This window comes from Triplophysa dalaica, chromosome 15 (assembly GCF_015846415.1).
Source record: "Triplophysa dalaica isolate WHDGS20190420 chromosome 15, ASM1584641v1, whole genome shotgun sequence".
NCBI lineage: Eukaryota > Metazoa > Chordata > Actinopteri > Cypriniformes > Nemacheilidae > Triplophysa > Triplophysa dalaica.
In genome coordinates this window covers 1,875,946-1,899,067 of record NC_079556.1, presented here as the reverse complement: position 1 = coordinate 1,899,067, position 23,122 = coordinate 1,875,946, and the positions used below count along the sequence as shown (strand labels likewise).

The 23,122-nt window shown below is 41.5% G+C and overlaps 2 protein-coding genes across 7 annotated transcripts in view; both read left to right on the top strand.

Annotated features, from left to right (window-relative positions):
* Positions 1-82: 82 nt before the first annotated feature.
* Positions 83-23,122, top strand: part of kiaa0586 (KIAA0586 ortholog) — a 95,572-nt gene continuing 72,532 nt past the window's right edge. The window contains exons 1-10 of one of the 6 annotated variants that reach the window (XM_056767570.1): positions 83-440; positions 1,058-1,324; positions 1,413-1,474; positions 1,560-1,623; positions 1,730-1,799; positions 1,882-2,056; positions 2,293-2,493; positions 2,800-2,950; positions 3,598-3,747; positions 8,531-8,657. In XM_056767570.1, the coding sequence (XP_056623548.1) occupies positions 1,075-1,324; positions 1,413-1,474; positions 1,560-1,623; positions 1,730-1,799; positions 1,882-2,056; positions 2,293-2,493; positions 2,800-2,950; positions 3,598-3,747; positions 8,531-8,657 (1,250 nt within the window). In that variant the 5' untranslated portion in view covers positions 83-440; positions 1,058-1,074. Of the gene's footprint in view, positions 441-466; positions 718-1,057; positions 1,325-1,412; positions 1,475-1,559; positions 1,624-1,729; positions 1,800-1,881; positions 2,057-2,292; positions 2,494-2,799; positions 2,951-3,597; positions 3,748-8,530; positions 8,658-23,122 lie in introns of those variants that run through there. The other 5 variants (XM_056767564.1, XM_056767571.1, XM_056767565.1 and 2 more) reach the window with 5 other exon arrangements.
* Positions 11,275-14,244, top strand: irf2bpl (interferon regulatory factor 2 binding protein-like). The gene has a single exon (XM_056767575.1). The coding sequence runs from the start codon at positions 11,430-11,432 to the stop codon at positions 13,398-13,400; it is 1,971 nt and encodes a 656-aa protein (XP_056623553.1). The 5' UTR covers positions 11,275-11,429; the 3' UTR covers positions 13,401-14,244.

Genomic DNA, 23,122 nt, shown 5'->3' with positions numbered 1-23,122 from the left:
ACAGCATAAACATTAAATGTTTCATAAAATAATTTGTAATTCTTTTTCTAGTTTGTGACCTTATACATACACGTTTGAGCCCTGTAACATTATTGAATATTGTAAATGAACGTTAAAAAATATCTCCCCTCATTTCGCCACAGCAGCATACACTTTAAATGTTTAGTAAAATAATAGTATTGTTTTGTTAATATGTGACCTAATACACTTATTCTTGATAACGAAGGTGTTCTAAGCCAATACTATAAATCAACGTTAACAAATATTTCCCCTCGCATCAGAAGGGCATACATCAAAAACACTTCATGGCTTAAATCTCTTTGAAACGACCTAAGCGAAAGAGACTTTTACTTTGAAATGATTGTTGTTTAGTCGTTATATTGTTTTCTGATTCACAGATTTGTTAACTTTCTGTTGTCAACAACAACCGCCGCTGTACAGTAAGTGTATTTACGGTTATACAAAACTGTGCACACTTTGATGTTTCTTAAAAAATACTTTATATTCGTAATTTAGTACACTGCTCCGAGTTATTTCTTTTAAATATTACACTGGGCGGGAAATTTGAAAATGAAAACGTCAACTTACCTAATAACCAACACGTTAAAGGGATTAAAGTGTGTCAGTTCTAGCTGTCTGAAGAAAACATTATAATAATCACTGTAACTAGCTTACCTGTTCAGTAAAATGTCTGTTAATACTTAATAGTCAACGCAGGTGACACCTGACTAATAAATCACATTCTTCATCACATCTTATTGATATACAGTTTGTAATGTAGCCGCTGTTGGAGTGTTTTATAATTGATATTTTTGATAAATAACAATGTATTTAGTGGTTATAATGGGATATAATACTTTTTCTAGGCTATTGGTAATATTTTGAATTCTGTGAAATGTTATCTGGTGGATGGGAGTCATAACAATACTATTTGAGTCCTAATGGAATAAGGCCAAGAACACATTACATAAAACAATTGTAATAGTTTGATGGTAGACAGTTGATGTTTATTACTGCGATTTGTAAAGGAACTCAATAAAATGTGTATTTCTTTCAGCAGGGCTCTGAGTGGCTATGGAACCTTGTGTGTCTGTTATCAATAATACACATTTAAATGACTCCACTTCAAGCTCTGATGCTGCAGATGTATTGATCGGTTCAACCAGAGTTTCAGTGGATCCCAGCAAAGTACAGAAACAACATCATAACAAAGTGAATATTTACATCAGGAGAATATCAGACACTGCACATGTTTCGTTTGAGGATGACGGGTGTATAGAGGGAGACAGACCGTCTCTAAATACGCCTCCAGGTTCCAAAACAGGTAACACCCTAAGACTTATGTCGATAAAATGATCAAACAAATGAGTTCAAATGAACGAATAAAACAAGACATATTTGTGTGTGTTTAGAAAGACCTACAGTACAACAAGCTTGTGGGCCATCAAAACAAGTTCCTGACCCTTTAAACAAGGTGTGTTTTTGCTTATGTTTGTTCAAGTATATACATTTAGGTTTTTTTCACCTGTATTAACCAAACCATATGTTTACTCCTGCAGGACCCCAGACAAAAGAAAAACAAAGCTCAAACAATCATGCAGACAGGAAATACAAAATTAAAAGGTGTGTGTTTTTTTCCTTTTAATTCATCATGGTTTTGAATTCCAAATAACACTCAACATGATCAGATTTGTTTGTATGTAAGTGAGTTGACTGTTTATTTTTGCAGGTGAAGATGTGCACATTTCTAGATACTCGGCTGATGGTAGAGGGGCAGTTTCTGCAGCACTCAAGAAGAGGTGACGCTTGCTTAGATTCTCATATATGTGATCAAACCCGGTTGTGTTTATCACATGAATCTTTTGTCTCTTCTTCTGCCAGAAGTCAGAGTGCACCTATAAACCGAAGTGTGACGGTACAGCTTTTGGACCAAGAAAGATCTCAATCTCCCAAAGTCCTCAATGATCCTCCCTGTCCATCCGTAGATACTGGAGCTTCTGCCACGGTGGCAGCCATTTCAGCTGCTGCTATAGCTGCGACTGCTCCACTTCTGAAGGTAGACGTTCATAGATTACACTGCACTACACTACGTACAGAATACAATGTAGAAACATGAGATTGTAAAAAATATCTGGAAGTTGCATATTAATGGACTTTCTAAAACGTTTAGCGTTAGCATAATAAGATCCAATGATCCAAAAAGCCGAAAGGCAGATCAGAGGAGCTAAATGCGTGTTTAAAAGCTATTCATTTTTTATCACCCATGTGCATGTTATACTCCGTTACCATAAGGCTCAGAGTGAAATGGAGGCACAGATCGTTCGGGTAAGCACCGAGCTGAAGAGACTGCAGGGATCAGAGGCCAGTGCCCTGCAGGGGAGAGCGGACACTTCTGCTGGTAGAGTGACCCATCTGGAAGAGCAGCTGAACGTTCTGATCCAGCAGAGAATACAACACCTAGAGACGATCCAGTGTCAGCAGATCCAACTACAGGTATCAATGCCAAATCCTCTGTCCAGATCTGGAAATGCAGAATCTGGCTGTCGTATAGGGACCACATTTTAAAGATACACATTATATGAATCAGTTTTGTAGTGTTTATCCCCCGCAGTGTACTTATAATGTTATTCAATATTTTTTGCATCAAAAACAACTTCAGTCCTCTATGTAAGTGTTAATAAAAACAGGCTGTGTTTGCTACTGTACCTTTAAGAACTGCCATGTAAATGTCTGAAATGTCATTTCAGAGGTCATGAATTGATTAAATATGAATTAGTATGGTTATGTTTTTGACTGTAGAATCGTCTCTTGGACTCGGCTCTGGATGCTGTAACAGCTCGTGCAAACGCAGGCTCGCACACATATCACACTGCTTCTGAAATAAGCCAGACAGAGTCGCTGCCAGCTCACACTTCCACTGGTAAAACCTTTGCTGGAAGCCTAGAAGCAGGTGAGGCTGATATCTGTAGATATTTCTCTAAACATCTTAGCAGTTTTGTTTATTTAAATTACATTCAGAATGTATAGGACGTTTTTCAGAGTGATCAATGACTTTGACAAACAAAAGATTAAACTATTCAGAAATATAAAAAATACATTATCAAGATAAATCATTATGTATGTTTTCCATGTACGTTGTAATCTAACTGTGTTTAATATTCTAATATTAGGCATTTTCTTAAAGTGACAGTTCACCCAAAAAATTATTTCATAATTTACTCATCCTCTTGTCATTTTAAACCTGTATGACTCTCTTTCTTCCCCAGAATACAAAAAAATCTCTTTTGAATAATATGGTTAACTGGCACACATTCACTTGCATTGGTTTTGTGATCATACAATAGAAGTCAAAATATTCAAAATATCTTCTTTTGTGTTCTGCAAAGAAAAAAATCATACAAGTTTGAAATGACAATCTGTAAATGATGACAGAATCTTAATTTTTGCTTGAACTATTCCTTTAAATCTTTAAAGATACACAGAGATATACTGAATGCACTAGAAATATTCTTAATGTATGGTGGGATTGGCATTTTAAAGCTATTGCACATATAAACAGAAGCACTGGCTCAAGTGTTTTTTTTTTTTTTTCATTAGCTTCAAAATTTGAGAACATAGAGAAGTTGACAGGTGGACATAAAAGTCCCATGGAGACCCCAGCACCTCGTAAAGTCGTTCCGAAACCCACCAACTGGACATCCACAGCCAAAGCCATCAAACCCCAGAGAACGTCTAATAAAACCCAAGGTGAGTTTATTGCCAAAAGCAATTTTGTCAGCATTTGAAAAATGTATATTCGGTGTGTATTGTCTGGTATCACAGTAGTGTTGCTGGCATTTGTCATTTAAGCCACTGGATGGCAGTAGCGTCACATACCGCAACCATTGAGGAACCCTACTGTATAGCCACTGTCCTATAATAGTTTCAGTGTAGATTTGAGTCTAAGAAGAGGTAATATTAATCCATAAAAGCCATAAAACTGTCTATTATAATCTCTCCCAAGACTGTCTGGATGGTCGCACCTAAAAGCTTTATTGGTTAATGGTATTCTGGAATTAATTGCACGCTTTTGGATTATATCTTTCCAAGCATTGAAAAATGAATATTGTAATGCAATTCACGTACAGCATTTGGTCATTATGATGGTTGCCATTAATCTTTTTATCAAGGTATTTGTTTACTGTCAGATCATAGAATATGTTCCATCTGTATTAGAAGTCATTGTTTGTAAGTATGTTCTGGCACGAGGCAGCAATGTTTTAATCGATCACTGCTGCATGTGTTTTGCAGCATATTGTTTTTGGTTGCGTCTCAAATATTTTATCACTGATTTTAAATGGCTTTCTTGTCTGCTTCCATGGCCACAGGCTTTGGAGTCCATTGTGTTCTGCCTTTGCCAAGACACAGCCTGGCTTTAGTTTCCTGTTTAAGAGGCAGCTGCGTTCAGCTCAGGGTAAAACAAGTTCTTTTCGTAACAGTAATTTATCCAGGAACATGTCTTTTCCTTGTAGACGGTAGACACCATCATTCAACCACTCTGTCACTCCTCCGGCTCGAATTGAAGACTCGCTTTTGCACCAAAAACCAATTAAGGCAAAGCAGTTGTGTTGAAGGGGGCGTCTCTGCCGAACAGCTGTGTAAATACAAACGGTTTAAGCTGTTCGCCTCCGTCACACTGTTTTACTCTGTGTCAGCTTTTGTCGGAGGACTGAGGCTTGTTATTGGAAAAGCTTCGGGCATGTTTGCACAGGCTGACCTGAGAAAACAGCTGCCTCAGTGTCTTAGCAGTCAGCGTCATTAAACGGCCCACTGTATACCCGAGTTACACAAGGTTGTGTATTAGTTTGCATACCCTAGATTAGCCATTAGATTTCCATTTCTTCTTTCCATTTCCACCAGGGAGATAATTTAGGTGCGAGTTTTGCACTCCGAGATGGGGTCAGTCCGTCTGAAGCTAATCCACCTCCTGAAGTATGTCCCACATGAACACAGGATTGCTTTCCCAGATGCAAGAACTTTGTTCTTAGGCTTTGATGGATGTGTGGCAGAAGGAAGTGTTCATTTCGGCTTGAGCTTGTTTTGAGCGTGTGTGTTTTTCTCCGAGCGTGAAAATTCTCATTTGGAGCATAATTGCTTGCCCGACCCAGATACATATACAAAACCCTCGTCCTTTTTGTTTGATATAAAATTCGGGAAAGATTCATCAGTCAGAATTTAAAAGAGTTTGTGTTTGTCAGGCAGTAGGAAATGTAAGCAGTGCTTTAAGATGTCTGTTTTAACTGACTCCATTTTGTCATTTGTGAGCATCAATCTGGTCGTCATGGCAACCCTGCTATTTCAGTGGCAGCTTTGCTCCGTTCATTTCTCTGGTCGTCAGGCTGCTCTCTCCATTAAACAAGCTATTTTTAGCCAAACTACCTTGTGTTTCTCGAAAACATCATCATGTGGCGTTAAATAGATGCGGGGAAGCAATATCTGGCGTGTCATGTGGAGGATACTTTTAATATCCACCTATTTGTGAGTAATCCAGCAGGAAAGTAGCAAATTAACTGGTTTAATTATCACGAGGGTAGATTGGTTTTTAGCATCAATACTTCAGGTTAAATTGTATTTGAATGTTCAAGTAAAATTGTATATTTGATGTGCTGAAACTAGTCTGTGATTTCCACCATTTTTCAACCTTTAGCATTTTTAGCAGTTCTTTAAAAAAGTCAAGTGGTGTGAAAAAAGATTTTTACGGCACATTTATTCCTTGTAAATCTCTCCGTTAACATTTCATCATTAAAACAAACATATAAATTTAGTAAATGTTATTTAATTGAAGCATATTTTAGAATAACTCTAACATGTGGTATTGAAAGACACAGATGTCACTGTCTGAAATGTCAAGCATCCTTTTGCAAAGCCAAGAAAGCAAATTAGATTTAAATGTAATGGTGTTTTCTGCTCTATAGACGACTCAGATTTTATTATCTCTGGTATAAATAGAAAGAATTAGCGGAGAAGCTCGGAGGTTGTACATTAAAGGTTATGAATATTGCAATTCCTGTGGTCTTGCCTCCTCAAATATTTATGGGCCAGAGTTTTAGCTTGTTCCAGACAGACAGTAGTGCATATGCAATTCGTGTGTTTGTTTCATAAAAAGATGCCGCAGCCTAAACATAATGATTAAATCAAGAGCAAAGTCGCAGATTAACATAAGCAAGAGTACTGACATGTTTTTTAAAACATTGTGACCCACATCATGATCCCAACAAGATCACCGGACGTGTTGCTGTGATTTGAAAGGGTCTTGTCGCTTCTCCCACATCAACAGTGTGCACCCTGCTGGGATGCCCTTTGCGATACAAATGGCACATTTTATTAATAGCCACTAGCCTTACCTGCGGAGACCCCCATCACGGTTGATGTGCACTGGGGGGTGAGTCACAAGCCGTGCGTCACTTCTCGATAAAGCACATAAGTAGGACTGTGCGCGGCAGGCAAATGCATTATGTTAGGCATCCCCGGTTCTTATGTTTTGCTCTATAATGCTTTTAATGCATTAGTGATCTTGCACATCCCTGCTCTCTTAAGACCATGTTCCTGTTCGTAAAGAGTTTAATATGTGATGGCATACACTAATGCTGTGCCAGTCTGTCTGGACGCTGCGCTCCCGGAGGGCTGCAGTCTGGCAGCATTATTACGAGAAATCACCTCTTGGTAAAGTGCCAGATCCCTGGTAAATGCTGAGTATTGTTTACAGCTCTGCGTTTTGAATAATTAGAAACAACGCAGAAAAAACTCTGGTTCACACATTACAGCTGATGTTTTGCAGCTGTGGACATGTTGCTTTGACGTCACACCGCAGCTGTAAAGGGGATTGGAATCTGACCATTCGAGGGCTGTTGTTTACGTCTGCACAGTTAAAAAAAAAAAATTTTTTGAAAATATGGTGCAGAGAAATATTGACATGATGATAACATATTGATTTATTTTTCTATGTTCGATTATGTAAGACATCAGTAGAAACCCCCTTTGAATGCTGTGAAAAGGTTTATTGCAGATCTGTTTGTTGTTTTTAATTTCTTTATATTATTCTATGTATTTTTATGTACTGTATGTTTATGTATTTTTTTAGGCACATCTGTATGACTTTTTATGAGTCCACTTTAGTCATGGCTTTGAGGAATAGGACGCAGAGCGCATTTAATTGGTTGTATAACTACCATTATTGAAAATATCCAGAAACATGAATTGTTGAAATGAGACATGATCTAAAGATCTTGGACATAACTAGTACAGTACATGCTATTGAAGTAACTAGAGATGCACCGATATATCGGCCAATAATATTGGGAGCGGTCGATAAAAGCACATTTTTAGCAATTGAACATCGCCGGTTTGATGTTCAATATTATTAGTCATTATACAAATGAATGCCATTCAGAAAGTTACGAAATTTTAATTTAATCATCAGAATCTGTATCTGCAGATATCACTCTGAATAACTGGATATCGGTATCGGTGGATAAAGTTAGTTTCATGCATCTCTAGTATTAACCTTGTTCTCAATCATCTCGGTCAAATTTAATATGTATTTTCCATAATATGAGTGTTTCCATAAACTTCATTGTTTTATTAATAAAACTTCATGGGAATAATAATAAAAAATAAAAAATCCAACTAAATAAATCAGTGGCTAAATGTATATATTTTTCTGTACATTTATGTTATAGCTGTAATATGTAATGTCATTGAATGAGTTCACATTCAAATTATTTTTATGAAGGTTTGCTTTTCAACTAAAAAATTTGACGAATCCAAAAATCTGACTTTTGATATCCAAAGCATATCTTCTAGAAGTTCTTCTTTTTTTCCACATCTTCTCGTTCTCGCTCAGGAAACACGTCCATTAAAAGAAAGCTTTGTTAGCTGTGAAGTCATGAGGTTTTAGCTGCTCATTTAACTGTAGTCAAGACGCTGGAGGGCCTCTCAGTCAAAGCCTGCTGTTCGTCAGACGCCGGGGCCCGCTGGGGACCGCCAGAGGTGCACATTGCAACATTGCTGTTGTTGTAGTTGGAGACCCACTTTACAGTGCCTTTTTGACCTTAAGGAAATGATTATGGTCGGGAGCTCTTTCGACTGCCAGGGGACACTGTTGTTTTTGGAGAATTGAGAAATCCTTGTCCTGCGTATTTATATAGCTTTTGTTTCCTTTCGTCTGCATTCCACGGGACCTCGGGGAGAACATTCCACTCGGCCGTCTCTAATAGGGTTCAGGAAATCTGTGAGATATGAGGTTTCCCTTTTCCCCGTTTACAGATTCTGACTGTTTCCATTTACAGTCAACGGCTGTGTAACTGTAAGAATAACGAAAGAAAAACATTGTGTTCACGAACGCCTGACGAGCATCACATGTTTATGGTTCAGGTTTTTGGCACGCTGGGTTTCTGCAGAACTGATGACTGCAGCTGAAACACGCGGGGTCTTGTTAGAGTCTCATGCCCGGAGCGGTGTGCGATCACGGCGGTATCTTCTCTCTTTGCAGGAAATGGCAGACTCCAGGACCAGAATCGTAACAAGCAGAGGTCTCCTGAGAGATGTGATGTGCAGTCTGTCGGGGTAAAGAGGTTTGCCATGGCAACAGCTGACAATGGCCAACCAGAGCAGTCCAGGTAATAATAGATCTTGTTTTCAGAGCGTGAAAGCACACAACCCTTGGCCTTTCATGTTTCATTGTACACAGCGTGTAACCATAGCACTGGACCTTCACAACTATTTCCATTTCCAAGCCAAAGAATGCTTCTGTTTTATATATGGCACACCGCTAGGCCAGCTTGTCCTTTTCTGTTAAATATGCTCTAGAAATGTTCCGTAAGCAAGTGTCATTTAAAGACGATAAGTGTACACGTTTTGCTCGAGCGCGACTCTGTCTAGAGGCTTGGCGCTGCTTGTCAAAATGGCTGGATGAGAAGCAGGGCTTAACACTATAACAGGCCAGAAACAAAGACAAGGTTACAAAGTCGGGAGGTTTTTAATAACATGATGTTTTGGATCCGGTTCCAGGATCTTTCTGCACTACATCTGCAGGTTCATGTGGGTGTTCTCATTTGGTATGAAGAGCAACGTGTGATTTGTAGTTTATATAACGGTAAACATTGTGCAGTTGATGCTGACAAAACTACAGCGGTGTACCATGGTATTACCATAGGATATCAATACGGTACTGCCACGGTACTATTTAAGAAAATAGAAAAAAACTCTGTTTACTTGCAGGTATTGGATGATGTTTTAAAAGAAATGATTATAACAAGTGTGATGTATGTTTTAAAGAAAGAGCCTCATATGAAAACAGCTATTCCACATGGTAATGTTATTCAGTAAGGCCACATTTGGTTGTTGTGGTCGGGAAAATATGTTTTTTTCACATTCGTCTTTCTTTTCGAGTCGCTAGTCCTATGAGAAAGACCAGCAAGCCAGGGTGAGCAAAGTCATACATCTGCAAGTTACTGAGAGTTCTTCACTCGATGTGCACGACTGAGCGAAACTGGGAAAACTCTGAGCAGCCTCTGGTTCCCATGGCAACTGCGGGGTGGTCTCTATCGGCTCCATCTGAAAATAGGTAAAGTAAATCTGCATGCATTTGGCTGCCCGCCAGCGTCTCAAAAGAAAGAGCACTTTGAATGGCTGCCAGCTTTGGAGGAGGAGAGGGGCTGTCAGGCCTGCTTAATGTTGGCAGTTTGTACTTGGCAAGACTTGCCTTTTCCCAGAATCCCTCACTCTGGCAGCACGCCAGCCACTTAGCGGAAGCTGAGCGTTAACCCCTGCGATAAGCTGAACATGGAAAATTTTCCGTGCGCAGTGAGTGCGTCTGCATGTGTGTGTGTGAGTAGGTGGGTGGGTGATATTTTGCACAGGGCCGGTGCGTGTGAGAGAGAGAGAGAGTGCGAGCCAAGCCTCTGGGTGATCTGTATTCACGAGAAGAATACACAGACAGCAAAGCATCTCTCATTAGAGTAAAATATCCTTTACAGTTGCACTGTCAGTTTTAGACTCGCTGTTTATTGCAAAAGGATATTTTATTTGCATTTCTTTTTTTGCCATTAAAATGTGATAAACATTTCAGAGAAGTTCCACTTTAAAATATAAGTATTGACAAACTCCACAGTCTGTCTGATGTGACGAGTGTTCATTTGTGAAGTCCGATTTCAATATAAAGTCAAGTGATTTGCTCTGTCGGTGCAAAGATCATTGCACAAACACTTATTTCTTTGTGTTGTTGCAAAAACTAAATCATTCCGATTCTTTTTAACAGCTCGAGTCACAAGCCTAGAGCACGGATAGTTTACAAATCGTCTCCAGCTGCTTTCGAGAAGGGCTGATATATGCATTTCTATACCTGTTTATATATCAGTAGTTGTTATTCGATTTCTTTTGGCCTTCATGTGAGGCTCCTTAATTCTTGGTATACTGCATATGTAATATTCGGGTAGAAATTGGCTTCAGCCTTACTTGGTGGTTTTAGTTTTTGGCTCGCAAAGAGTGCAGCTTCGTTCCGTGCCAGCAGAATGCAGGGATCGCAATAAATGGCATTTCTTCTTTCCCTCAGACCTCTCGTGCTTTTTCTTGCTGTTTTTCCAGCCTCACATTTAGTTGTATAACAGGGTCAGTTTTTTTCTTGTCTACAGGGTGTTATTAAGCAGAGAATAGACTCTGAGAAAGGGGGCTGGGCTGAAAACTGCTCATTTAATGTAAACATTCAGGAGGCATGACAGATCTTACTATGCAAAAATACAGAAACTGCTAAAAATACAAGTGAATATTGTTTAAATATAGGTGAATGATACTAAGACTTCTCACAGATTATCTCTTAGGAAAATAAGCAATGTCTCTTTTTAAAGAAAAAGTGTAGTAATCGTTGTTTTTGGTCGTTTGGTATTGCCATTGTCCATAAGTATTGTTTAAGAAAATCGATTCGCCATGGCGCATGTACTTTATTCAATATGTACATGTGAAATATAGAAAGAATACGCTTGTTTTTATTAGAAATGGCACGTGCGCGTTTTGCTGATGTAAGCATTTTTGCAAGACGTGATGGCGCATTTACAGTAATGCACGCACTTTCACGCCAAAAGGGACACCTAGAACGCATTTAAACGGATACTGTGACTGTACACGACATGACAACGATCTTCTTCAATCTGGTTCTTGCATTCTGAGGGCAAACTGGCCAGCGTGGTGATGCGCGTTCCTCGGTCCATTCAGAAGATTTGTTAGGGAGTGGTTAGCGCATGCGCACTCGCATGGCAACAAGTGGCTTGTCACTTTGTAACAGAACTGCGGAACGTGGTGCTGACGTCACCGGCCCAGCCAGGTGGCATTCCGAGAAGAAGAGGCGCGTTCACCTCTCAGTAAACGAATAGCGGACCCGAGAGGAGCAGTTCAACATGTCTTCGGCGCAAGTCTCCTCGTCGAGGAGACAGTCGTGTTATTTGTGTGATTTGCCGCGCATGCCGTGGGCTATGATTTGGGACTTTACGGAGCCCGTGTGCAGGGGTTGCGTGAACTACGAGGGCGCGGACAGGATCGAGTTTGTTATCGAGACAGCACGCCATCTGAAACGGGCTCATGGCTTTCAGGAGGGGAGATCCCCGGGACCTGCGCCTCCGCCTGCAGTTAAGACGCAGACGGGAATGTCATCCAAGGAGCAGCTGAATCATGTGGACGGCTCGTCTAAACAACAGCAGCAACAGCAGCAGCAGACCGGGATGGACCGCTACGCACTGAATACGGAGAGATCACGGTTTGATTATTCCAGCATCGGCGCGCACAGGCTTCCCAACGGGATCGGTGGACCAAACGGCTTTCCCAAATCTGACGATGGGCCACCCGAATTGAACAGGCAGAGCCCGAATTCGCGTCGGAGCCACGGGCTGGTTACGGTGTCGGGTCAGATGAGCGTGCCGCCAAATTTGCTTCCGCAGACCCTGCTGAACGGCCCACCGTCGGCGGCGAGCATAGCCCAGCACAGCCTGACCGGACGAGCACCTCCGGCGTCGGGCAGCATCGGACCGGGGATGACACTGTCGGAGCAGGGGAAAAGACCTGGTTCTGTTTCCAGCACGGACCAAGAGAGAGACCTGAAAGAAAAGCAGCGTAACGCAGAAGCTCTGGGTGAACTCGGTGAAAGTTTGAGGAACAGAGCGGAGGACTGGCCAAACAAACCCAAAATAGTAAGGGACACATTAATTACGCTTTCCAATTGCACCCCGTTTGATGTGAGGTTCAAGAAAGACCATTCTCTTATGGGCAGAGTGTTTGCTTTCGATGCCATTTCAAAGCCAGGAATGGACTATGAACTAAAAATATTCATTGAATATCCCAGTGGATCTGGTAATGTGTTTTCCAGCGCGTCTGGTGTAGCTAAACAGATGTACCAAGACTGCATGAAAGACTTTGGCAGGGGACTCTCGTCTGGGTTTAAATATCTGGAATATGAGAAAAAGCACGGCTCTGTTGACTGGAGACTCCTGGGTGATTTACTACCGGAGTCTGTGCGTTTCTTTAAGGAGGGACTCGGCGGTGAAATGCTACCCCAGCCTTACATCGACGCCAGCTGCCCTCCGTTGCCCTCGCCGCTGGTGAACATGCCCCGGGCTGTGGCATCGGGCAGCGCGCTCAGAACGGGCGTGCGTAAACGTAAAGCCTCTCCAGAACCGGACTCGGCGGAGAGCGAGCAGCAGAGACAGCAGTGGATGGCGAGTCAAAGCGAAGCCCTTAAACTAACCATGGCATCCGGACCGTTCGCAGCTTCCCACGGCGGACCCCCACCCCTCGGATCCGTCCACTCCAGCCGAGCCACACCACCCGAATCCGCCCCCCAGAACGGACAGTCCCCCATGGCTGCGCTCATGTCAGTGGCAGACACTTTGGGTAACGCGCACTCACCAAAGGACAGCAACTCCGTGCACTCCACCACGTCGACGCGACACAACAGTAGCAGTCCGGTCTCCCCCGCTTCTGTGTCCGGACAGCGGCGTTTAGCCTCCCGAAACGGGGACATTGGTCTAGCCGGGACACCTTCCCAATCCGGTGCGCATCAGGGCATGGATCAGGTGCATCCTCAGAACATTCCAGACTCGCCCATGGCAAATAGCGGACCCTTGTGTTGTACAATCTGCCACGAACGTTTAGAAGACACACACTTCGTCCAATGTCCGTCAGTTCCTAACCATAAGTTTTGCTTCCCGTGCTCCCGGGAGAGCATCAAAGCGCAGGGGGCCACGGGAGAGGTGTACTGCCCCAGCGGAGAGAAATGTCCCCTGGTAGGGTCAAACGTGCCTTGGGCTTTCATGCAAGGCGAGATAGCGACCATTTTAGCTGGAGATGTCAAAGTAAAGAAGGAAAGAGACCCTTAAGTATAACTATATATGCTTCCTGCAGCAGAAACAGTCAAGTGAAGCGAGTATATTAACGGCTGTGTTTTAAAACCCCGCGAGTTGCCAACTAAACCGCGTATTCGGGCATCACAGGTGCGCGCGGCATTTTTGGGCATCATTCAAACTTAAAACGCGCCTGAAGTGAATAAAGATGCGGTGTGTGTGTGCAGCTCGCTGGGTTTTAAAGCACAGCTCTATTTGTTGTGAATATTGAAGTTACAGAAATAGTCCAGTGTACAGAGACATTTGCGTTTCGCCACGGAGGGGGAGGAGGCGGTGTGCGTGGAAACATTTTTACGGCACTTTTACGGTTTACGTTATAACGTTTCTATTCGATTTCATACTCGTTTCCACATCTTCATGTACAATCCCAAGCAAAAATAAAATTTTTAACGAATACACTTTTGTGGTAGGTGTAACAAACGAAGTGAGTCTAAGAGAGGGCGTTTGTTGTTTTTTGATCTTGTCATTTTTTTAGTATGATCTTTAAAACAGCGATTTTTAATTTGTATCCCGTGGTCTGAGAATACAGATATATTTTATTACGTGATTTCATTCTCTCTTTTTGCTTTGAAGTTGCACGGACGCTTTAGTAGAGCTGAAAATACTGTACATGAAAAAAAGAAAAGCTCTGTTTGTTTATACATATTTCTGTAGTAACAGAAGACTTGTAATGTGCCTTGGAGCGGAGTAAATTGTAATAAATTCATTGATATTAACTCTTTGTGGCGTGTTAATTTGTTGAGGTAGAAGGAAATATTACTCTTATATTTATTGTAAAGTTGACTTATTATTTGTTCATTAAACCAGAATAATGTTTGCATTACTGTTGGTTCATTAAGCTTTTTAATGTTATGAAACAAACTAGATTTGCTGAATATATTACCTCATGACCTCATTAGAGCTCTTTCTAAAGTGATCACTTAAAATCTTCCTGGGATAGATTTTATGGTGTCATCTTTTTGTGTGTAAAACAGACTTATTTCATCTATTATTTATTTTGGATTAGTTCATTGACTCATAGTGATTCATATTGCATTTCAATGAACTTTTCTATATAGAGAAAAGTAAAGCGCTTAACCAAGCACATTGCTGTCTAACAGTGGCTCAAGTATCACAATAAGCATATCTCTTTCATTGCTTTTGACACTGTCTTGAGAATTCATGTCATTGTTTTGCTTCACACCTATTAAGTTAACACTGACCTGAAAAGTAAAGTTTGATGCATATTTCAGCACACGGACGGTACACATGGCTGTCACATGGGGTGGCTGTGGTGCTTATTTAATATGTGCCGCCCTTGTTTCACCCTTAGCAACAAGTTCTGTATATGGTTCATGATAAAAGCTGTTTCGCATATGCAGGAGGTTTTAAAATAGTATGCTATACCAGCGCGCTTAATCTGCCGTGCCTCAGTTTAGCAACCGTTACCCTATCTGAGATTGGGAGTGTTTTTGGAGACGTAAAGAAGGGCGAAAATGCTTGCACATGCCTGAGATGTCTCGGGGGATGTATTCCTCATTTAGAATTCAGCTGGTGGTCATGTGACTTGTCAGTCGTATTTTTGCATTGGCTGCGGGAGAGAGGAAAAACAGTTGGTGCGTGGCTGTTGCCATGACTCATACTAATGCTCGCTCTTTTCCTTCAGAAGCTCCGGCAAATAGAGGGTGGCACAATTCATTCATGGCACCCGGCCATGCAAGAGCATCCAGACCAGAAAACAGGGGGGACATTAAGGTCAGGGAACAATGCGTATGCCAAACTATTCCACTGAAGTGGGCTTTGTGCTCGAATTCTGTGGAGGCCTGTGGTGCACATTCTGGAGCGCAGTAATTTGACAGTGTTGTACTAAGCAAGGGATTTTGTTTTTGTTATGAGGGCACGAACAACATGCATTTCTCGACTTATTAGCATGTTACATTTATTTTACCTTGTGTAACACATTTGCATTTGGTATCCATGTTGATTTATTACGTAATTGAATTGCAGTGTTTGATATATGATGACATTGATGGAAATCCACAACTACGCTGCGTTGAACTTCAATCAGTATTTGATCACAATATGGCATTGTAAGTGCAATAAATGATATTTATTGTAATAAGTAGTATACATTCTTGCAAGTCATTGTTTTCTGTCAAATATAGTACATTTTCTTTAATGATCTACATATGAAACATAATTCCTTAAATGGTGCGTCAGTATTAGATATTCTTTCCGAAATAATTGTGATTTCAAAAAGACAATGGCCCCTTTGAGATCACACAGAATTAGTCAAGCTAATTGTATAGATATCGTCCACTCACAATTCATATTCTATAAATTATGCCAAATTTAAGCAAACATGTTTTGTGGTGCAATGCAGTGATATTGTTGTCGCTGTCTGCTGGAGGAATCAAAGGTGTGGTGTCTGTTTAATGGAGAGGCTTCCTGTTGTCATGCAAAAACAGATTTAGATTGAGGTGCCCTTGGCTGTCTTGGTAATCACCTGGGTTTCAAGTATCAGTGCACATAGAAAAGAAAAATAAACAGATACCCCAACCCCACCCGTCAAGGAGGGAGGGGGTCCCACTTCCTGTTTACTACATACATATCTGTTCCGTCTGAGTGTGTGTGTCAAATTCTGCACCTTTTCACGCAAGGCTCGATTTGTAAGACACTGTCAATCCACAGATGAGACCGTTAGTAAGACTGGTCTCTATAAAAAGTTTGATAGCTTGTGTATTAAGGATTTGTGTACCACAGGATCACACGTGAAGTGGCTTTTTGGATTTCTAGGCCAAATTAGCGAAGGATTTTCTGTAGCTGATTTATATCGGCGGAATACTTTCTCGTACTAGGTTGCAATGTTTATTTCCCTCCAAAGCATTCCTTGCTGCTTTGTGTGTTGTTTATGTTAACCGTTGCATTTATTTGCATTGTAACAAACATCTCCCAAACGATACAAATTTCTTGCATTCTAAGCAATCAGCTCTGACGTCAATTGTCTGTTCCGAAAATTCTCTCGGACGCATTGTAAAATCACTGCAGTCTGTTCACCCCTCGCTAGCCAGCAGCTTCTTCCCCTCCTCCAATTCCCTTCAATCCTCATAACACACACACACACACAAACACACATACATGCACAAACACACACTCCCTCTCAGGGAGAAGTTTCCAGCGGATAAAAATACAGCCACTCCAAAGGTTGCACCGCAGTGCCATCGTGCACAGTTGCCCGTGGCAACAGCCTTGTTCAAAACATCATTTATTCAGGAATGTGCGGACACAAAGAGTTGAGACGGAGGTTCAGCCTTAACCCTACATGTGCCGGGGCTCAGCTGTCTACCCCACAACCTCTCTAGAAAGGTTCTTGCATTTATCTCTTTGTTTATAGAGGTGTCTTAAGTGCATGCAACTTCTCTCTATTTATGAGGTTGTTCTGTGTTTGTTTTCCTTTTGAAGTAACAAGGAAAACCAACTTGTGGAAAAATATCATTATCTCAGACAGGTTTTTACAAACGTCAACATCTGCCACTGGACCACCAAGCAGGTAGTGAAACTCAAAAGAACACATCGGATGCTCAAGCATGTTTATAGTTATTTCTGCACATCAAACTGGGATAGGAGTTGGTTTATTTAAGTTATCGGATAAAAGCTGTTCAGCCGCATATTGTCTTCCCACCTTTTCCCTCCGCGTCAGCGTATCTCTCGCTGCGATATGACATTTAACTCTCCTTAACTGTGCTCGTTATTTGGCGCCAACAGAGGGGGTTTATGTGCAAGAGGGTTATTCCTATTTTGTTTTCATTCACAGTGCCTCCGAGCACAGCCATTTATAGACGGTGATGTCAGCACTATCTTCCATAGCCCAGGGCCTCTTGGCACATAATGTATGCAATCTCAGACATTCCATTCCTGCCTTGCAAATAAGCTGCGGGCTACAGCGGGCGTGTGCTTCCCCCACTCGTTCAGCAGATATTAAAGGCGCAGAGGGGGAATTGATTTTCTACCGCTTTTCACTCCCACACTGTCGTTTATTTTATTTTTCGGGCTTTTCCTCTTTTGTAGTTCAGAGGAAATGCGGCGCCATCCCTTCGGCATGTTGCGAATATAATTTGTCGGTATCATTTGGGATTAGAGTGTTATGCTTATTATGGTTTAATGTGTTATTTATCACTTTCTGCATCTGAGTTTGGGTCTGTTCGCATTTACACTGTGGCTGTGTGATTTCTGTTAGGTATGATTTAAAGGAATAGTTCACTTGTAAAATCATTTTCCGAACTTGTATGACTTCATGTCATAGGACATTTGAGGAGTTATTTTGCAGAATGACATTTGTAGTCCCCTTATTTATTGGAAACGAAGCATCGATCTGATCAAAATCTCTCTTTTTTCTTATTTCATTCCATGTGTCCACAGAATGTAAGTCGAACGGGTTTAGATGGACACCAACGTGAATAAATGTCAACAAATGTTTATTTTTACTCCTTAATAAAAATTCTTAATCGTCTTGTTGTAAATGTAAATGTAAATGTAATGTAAATGTTTTGATCATCGCTATATTTCTATTTTAAAGCTTCTTATATAAGAAAGTAAGCCCTGTGTAATGGATGTAGGGTCTAGCCCTGACTAATAGCATGTGGATTGTAAAAAGGGGCCATTTTGGCCGAGTTTCAGATGTTTTTCATTAGCTTGTAAAGGACATCAATTTTCGGATGGAATTCCAATTTGCATTTCAAGGCCGGTGCCTCCTTGAGGGCCTGTTACAGCTTCCTGTAGTTAGCCGCCAGAGCCGTTTGGGGCGTGGGGGGTGCTAGTTTGAGGCCAGAGGGTGGGGGTCCTTCTGAGCACATGAAAATGGGCTATAGGGCACCATGGAGATTCAGTCTGTCATGAAAAGCTCGCAGTCTGGATTGTTCAAGGGCGGTTTCACTTGATTGATCTACATTTTTGTACCGAGGTCTAAATAAACAATCCGTCCTTTTGACCGTCATGCATTCAGCACCATTGAATTCCAAATTGTGCCCCCAACTTGTGCATGGATCGACTTGAATGACCGAAACAAACACTGAGCACCTTTGTAGTTGCATAATTCATTTATATTTAATGTTTATATTCAGTAAAAACTGTTCAGTCTCTTACTAATAAACATCAAGTTCTCTGTTTTTATTTTCCTGATGTCTGGTTGGAAGGAAAGGGTTAACTGTAAAAGTGCAGCACTTGGCCGGCCGTCTGGAGAAATGTAGCCCCCTTTCATTCTCCGGGTTGTTTACGCGACTGGCAGCCATTTTAGACCGGAGCTCTGCTAACACAGAGAGGATTCAGGTTTCTTCAGCTCACAGTGCAGCGGGTTCACTCAGCAGCTTGTTCTCTCATCCATCTTCCATCGCCCCCCCCTAAAACACACACGCATTCCTCCATTCCCTCATTCCAGAATATGGTCACGATCCACAATTCACTGTACCCGGAGAACTGTGCTTTTACTTAAGTGCTCTGTTGTTTATTAAACAAGATTCGGCCACATTGGACGGTGGGGCTAATTCAGATGTATATTGTAGAAGAAAAAAAGGTTCAACAGGTTTTGAATGAGATAAAGGTGAATAGACAATGAGTGAATTTTTATTTTTAAGTTGGCTTTAATAATACGTTGTTCTTAAAAAGCATGTCTCGTGGTTGTCTGTTTTATTCCCCCGAGTCAATCAACCTTGCCTCGTCTAAATTTAAAAGCGAGTACTTTCACAGGTCCCTTAGTGGATGAGGATACTGTGTCCGCATTACGGCATGTGTCTATCTGTTGCTTTGATCCCGTACCAACAAATACAGATGATCTCACTGTACCAAAACCATCAGTATTAATAGCAGCGAAACTCCCATGTAATGAAAACCTTCCCAACGACCTTGCAGTGAAACCAAAGGTCGCCATCTATCTCCAGGCCAACAGCGAGAAAGGACAGTGGGTGTGGTTTTCCCAGTGAAGTGTCTAATTGGTGGTCTGTTTTAAAGGTGATGTCATTTATTTATCTATGGATCTTTAAACTAGCACCTTTCCATTTTTATCAGTTAAGTCTTTGAAGTATTATTTCAGGCCCTTTGATTGGATCTAATCGAGCGTTCCCAAATGTAAAACCCCCCTGCACAGCCGGATGGGTATCATCTGCTTTCATTAGAAAATGAGGATGATTGATCAACCGCGTCCTCCAGTGCCGTTTGCTTCAATCACGTCAACAAATAACTTCCTCGATTTATAAGATGGATTTAGCCTTTTCTCCAGTCGTTGAGCTGCGTGCTACAGTCTGTGTGCTGCTCATTTGTTTGGAATGATTTTGTAAGCGTGTTGATATTTGCTGTGCGGTAACTACGATTGGTCATTTACAAGCATTGAATCAGGCTGACTTTGACCTTTTCGGTTTGGTTAGATCATCAAACATTGTTCTGGCAAGTGTGATCAATTCAGCGAAGACGTAAAAGAAAGTGAACTCGTTTTCAAAATAAGTAACTGCATCTTCGCTCTTCTGGTTAGTATATTCGAGAAATTTTAAAGTGATGGTTCACTCAAAATTCTGTCAACGTTTATTCACAGCCGAACACGACAGTACCCATTGACTTGCATTGGATTTGCGTTCCGCCGTTGTTCGGTTACCAACATTCTTCAAAATAGCGTATGGTGTGTTCTGCAGAAGAAAGTCAAACAGGTTTCAAATGATGACAAATTGTTCATTTTTGGTTAAACGGTCCCTTTAAGCATACGGGTCGCGAGTCAAAATCAAAAGTGTAACTTTTACGAAGAAATATCTGGGTGGTATTTCTCCATCAAAAATAAAGGAAAATGATATTTATAATGTATAAAATGATTCTCAGTGGGGTGGGGGTGAAATATAACCCAGTCATTTCTTTACCACTCACATGAGATCCACTCAAAAATCAATTTTTCTTTTTATACCATTTTGTCATGCAAGACTCCTTTTTGACCTTCCAAAGTAATGTCAGTAATGTCAGACGAGCAGCTGTGATTAATATTTAATATTCCACTTCCTTGACCAACGTGCCTTACATGTCGGCACTCCCCCGTTCATTTCCCCTTGTTTCATTCCACTCCATCGTCACCCGTTTTGTTGACTGAACATTTCGCAGCAAATCCAGCTCACGCTCGATGACCTCATCTCCCGGCCGCTGATTGGTCAATAGACAGTCGACACTGCCGACACTGTCGACACCAATACCCCGTGCAAACAAAGCTGTTTCGGATGGGTACGACCGTAATGGCCTTCCTTCCGTCACCTGGGCCGGGTGCGATCACCCCCCTGCCCCACCTGTAGGCCATCTGTTGCGTGAACGAGGGCTGAGATGGTGCTTCATTAAAGAGTGTCAGAAGAACGTCAACAGCTGTACCAGACTTCCCTTCACACTTCCAGACTCGACTTGAAATAAGAGGAAAAAAGCATGTGTAAATTGTTTTCGCAGACTGTTTATTTCTGTCTCGCCCGTCAAGCCGTTCGCACCCAGAAATGGTGTAACTTAGGAATGCTATTGAAATTCAACCGAAGAATGTCATTGACAAACTCTCCTTTGTGATGTTTTTTCTCGGTTTCAGCTAGCCGTGTGCTCCAGTCATGCTGAATTTTAGACACTGCAGCCATTGATTGAATTTCCATTAGACTGAATGAACATTGAAACAGAGGACATCATGGAAAACAGGCATGTAGGGATAGTTCCTGGTTGTTTTGAATATTTTAACCCAGCCCCCCAAAAAGAAATGATTTCATCATTGATTCACTCTCATGTCATTCCAAATGCAAAAGACGATATTTTGAAGTATGTTGGAAATTAAACTACACTATGGTTTTGCGTTCATACAATGAACGTCAATGACACATTCTCAAAATATCTTATTTTGTGTTCCACACTCCCTGGTTCCTAAATATTTCCGGTTTGCCATCTCTGAGATAGTTTGTCATCACCAAGAGAAAATGTATTGGAGGGAAAGTGGCACACCATACCAGTATAACAAATCAGTTTAATACAAAGGTTTTAGTTCCCTATTTTCCCCGTACAATCGAAAGATCAAAACGCTCGCCTTAGCGAACAGCACTAATGACTGCGGCCTTGCACCTGGATGATATATCCGTAGCCATTAGTGTCGTTCTATTAACAAACACTCCCCGACATCCACTTTGACATTTTCCATAAATGTCGCGTCCGTTCGGAAGAGCCGTGGTTCGGCGTGGCATTCGATTGTGTGGCTCTCCATGTCTTCGGGATGATTAGGGAACGGAGGACCTGACTTTAAATAGAATGTCAATGAAGGAGCGCACAGCCTGATTGGCAGAGGGGATGTATAATTCAGTTTTCAAGCCCCAGGAATCAGAGCGAGTCTGTGTTCTGATTACTAATCAGCAAATGTGGAAGTCACTCCACCTCCCGTACGGCGAGGAGATCAGCTGCTGCGTCTGTCATGAAGCGTTGCCGAGAAAAAGTGGGAGGGCTCAGAGGAGATGCTTGTTGCCATGGAGAGGAAGACGTGAGATGATGCTGGTTGGTTGTAAATTGAAGGTCTAGGAGTCTTTTGATATCTCTCTTTTTTCTCTCTCCCTTTGTTTTTCTCTTCAATCCACCCTGACTGACTGAGAGAGATGAGTCGCATGCCCCGCGGTTCATGGGAAAATGCATGCGAGACGGGATTACTTGAAGAGTAGAACTAGGCAAGAAATTTTGCGGTGACTTTTTTTAGCCGGGAAGGTTTTGGCGGCAGTGTAGGATACCATCCTTTAGTGATTTAGTCTTTTGAAAACCATGTTTTATGGGTTTCTAAAGGGAAGGTTTTAGAAATACCATTACGTATCACCTGTCATACTTTCCTCATATCGATATTGATTGAAGGGCCGCTCCACGTCAGTTATAAAGTTCACCCTGATTTTGAAAAGTAAAGTTTTATGTTAATATTTTCCAGCCGAGCAGGGGAGATTTGATAGTCTCGTCTCTATCTTTATCTTTTTTCTCTTGTTTCACTCTTTCTGTCTCTCCTCTCTCTTGAATATCTCTCTCTCTCTCTCATTGTTCAGTTGTTTTTGTCATGACGTCAAACCCTTTCTGACCCATTCTCATTTCTGGTAATAACAACCAGAACCTCTCCAGAAGTCTGACATCCCACAATCCCGGGAAGGAGCCGCTATCCCGGGGTGGTCGGATCGTAATTATTCACATTCCAAGGTGCGCTGTGTTTTGAGTTTGGATCTCACTACAGCGTGGGCCAAAGATTACGCCCCGTCTACTCGATTTTTCCAACATTTTGTGTCCTCTGCATTTTTGCAGAAAACCATTGACGGCAAATTTAAAGCTCATTGTTGACTCTCAGCCAACGGACGGACCCAACTTGTATTCCCATGCTGTTTGGATGATGATCAGATATATGTATTATCCTCCGAGGGAATTCAGAGAGGATGACTCATTACTATTTCAGTGTGAGGCCTTCATTCACACATCTGAACGCCTGCGTTGCCTTTAAAGGTTGTGAATTGCTCATTCTCACTCTTTTGCTTTATGTGCTATTCTCAGAAGGACTCCTGCTGGTTAATGTTTGCTATTGCATGTAACTTCATGGGTTCAACATGATCGTGGTGTCTCATACACTTGTTTTGTTTAAGCCTTGAATGTCAGTTGAATGCCCTTTTTTCCACTTTTCCCTTTAATTTAAAACAGTTTATGAGTCACACTGGTTGGTG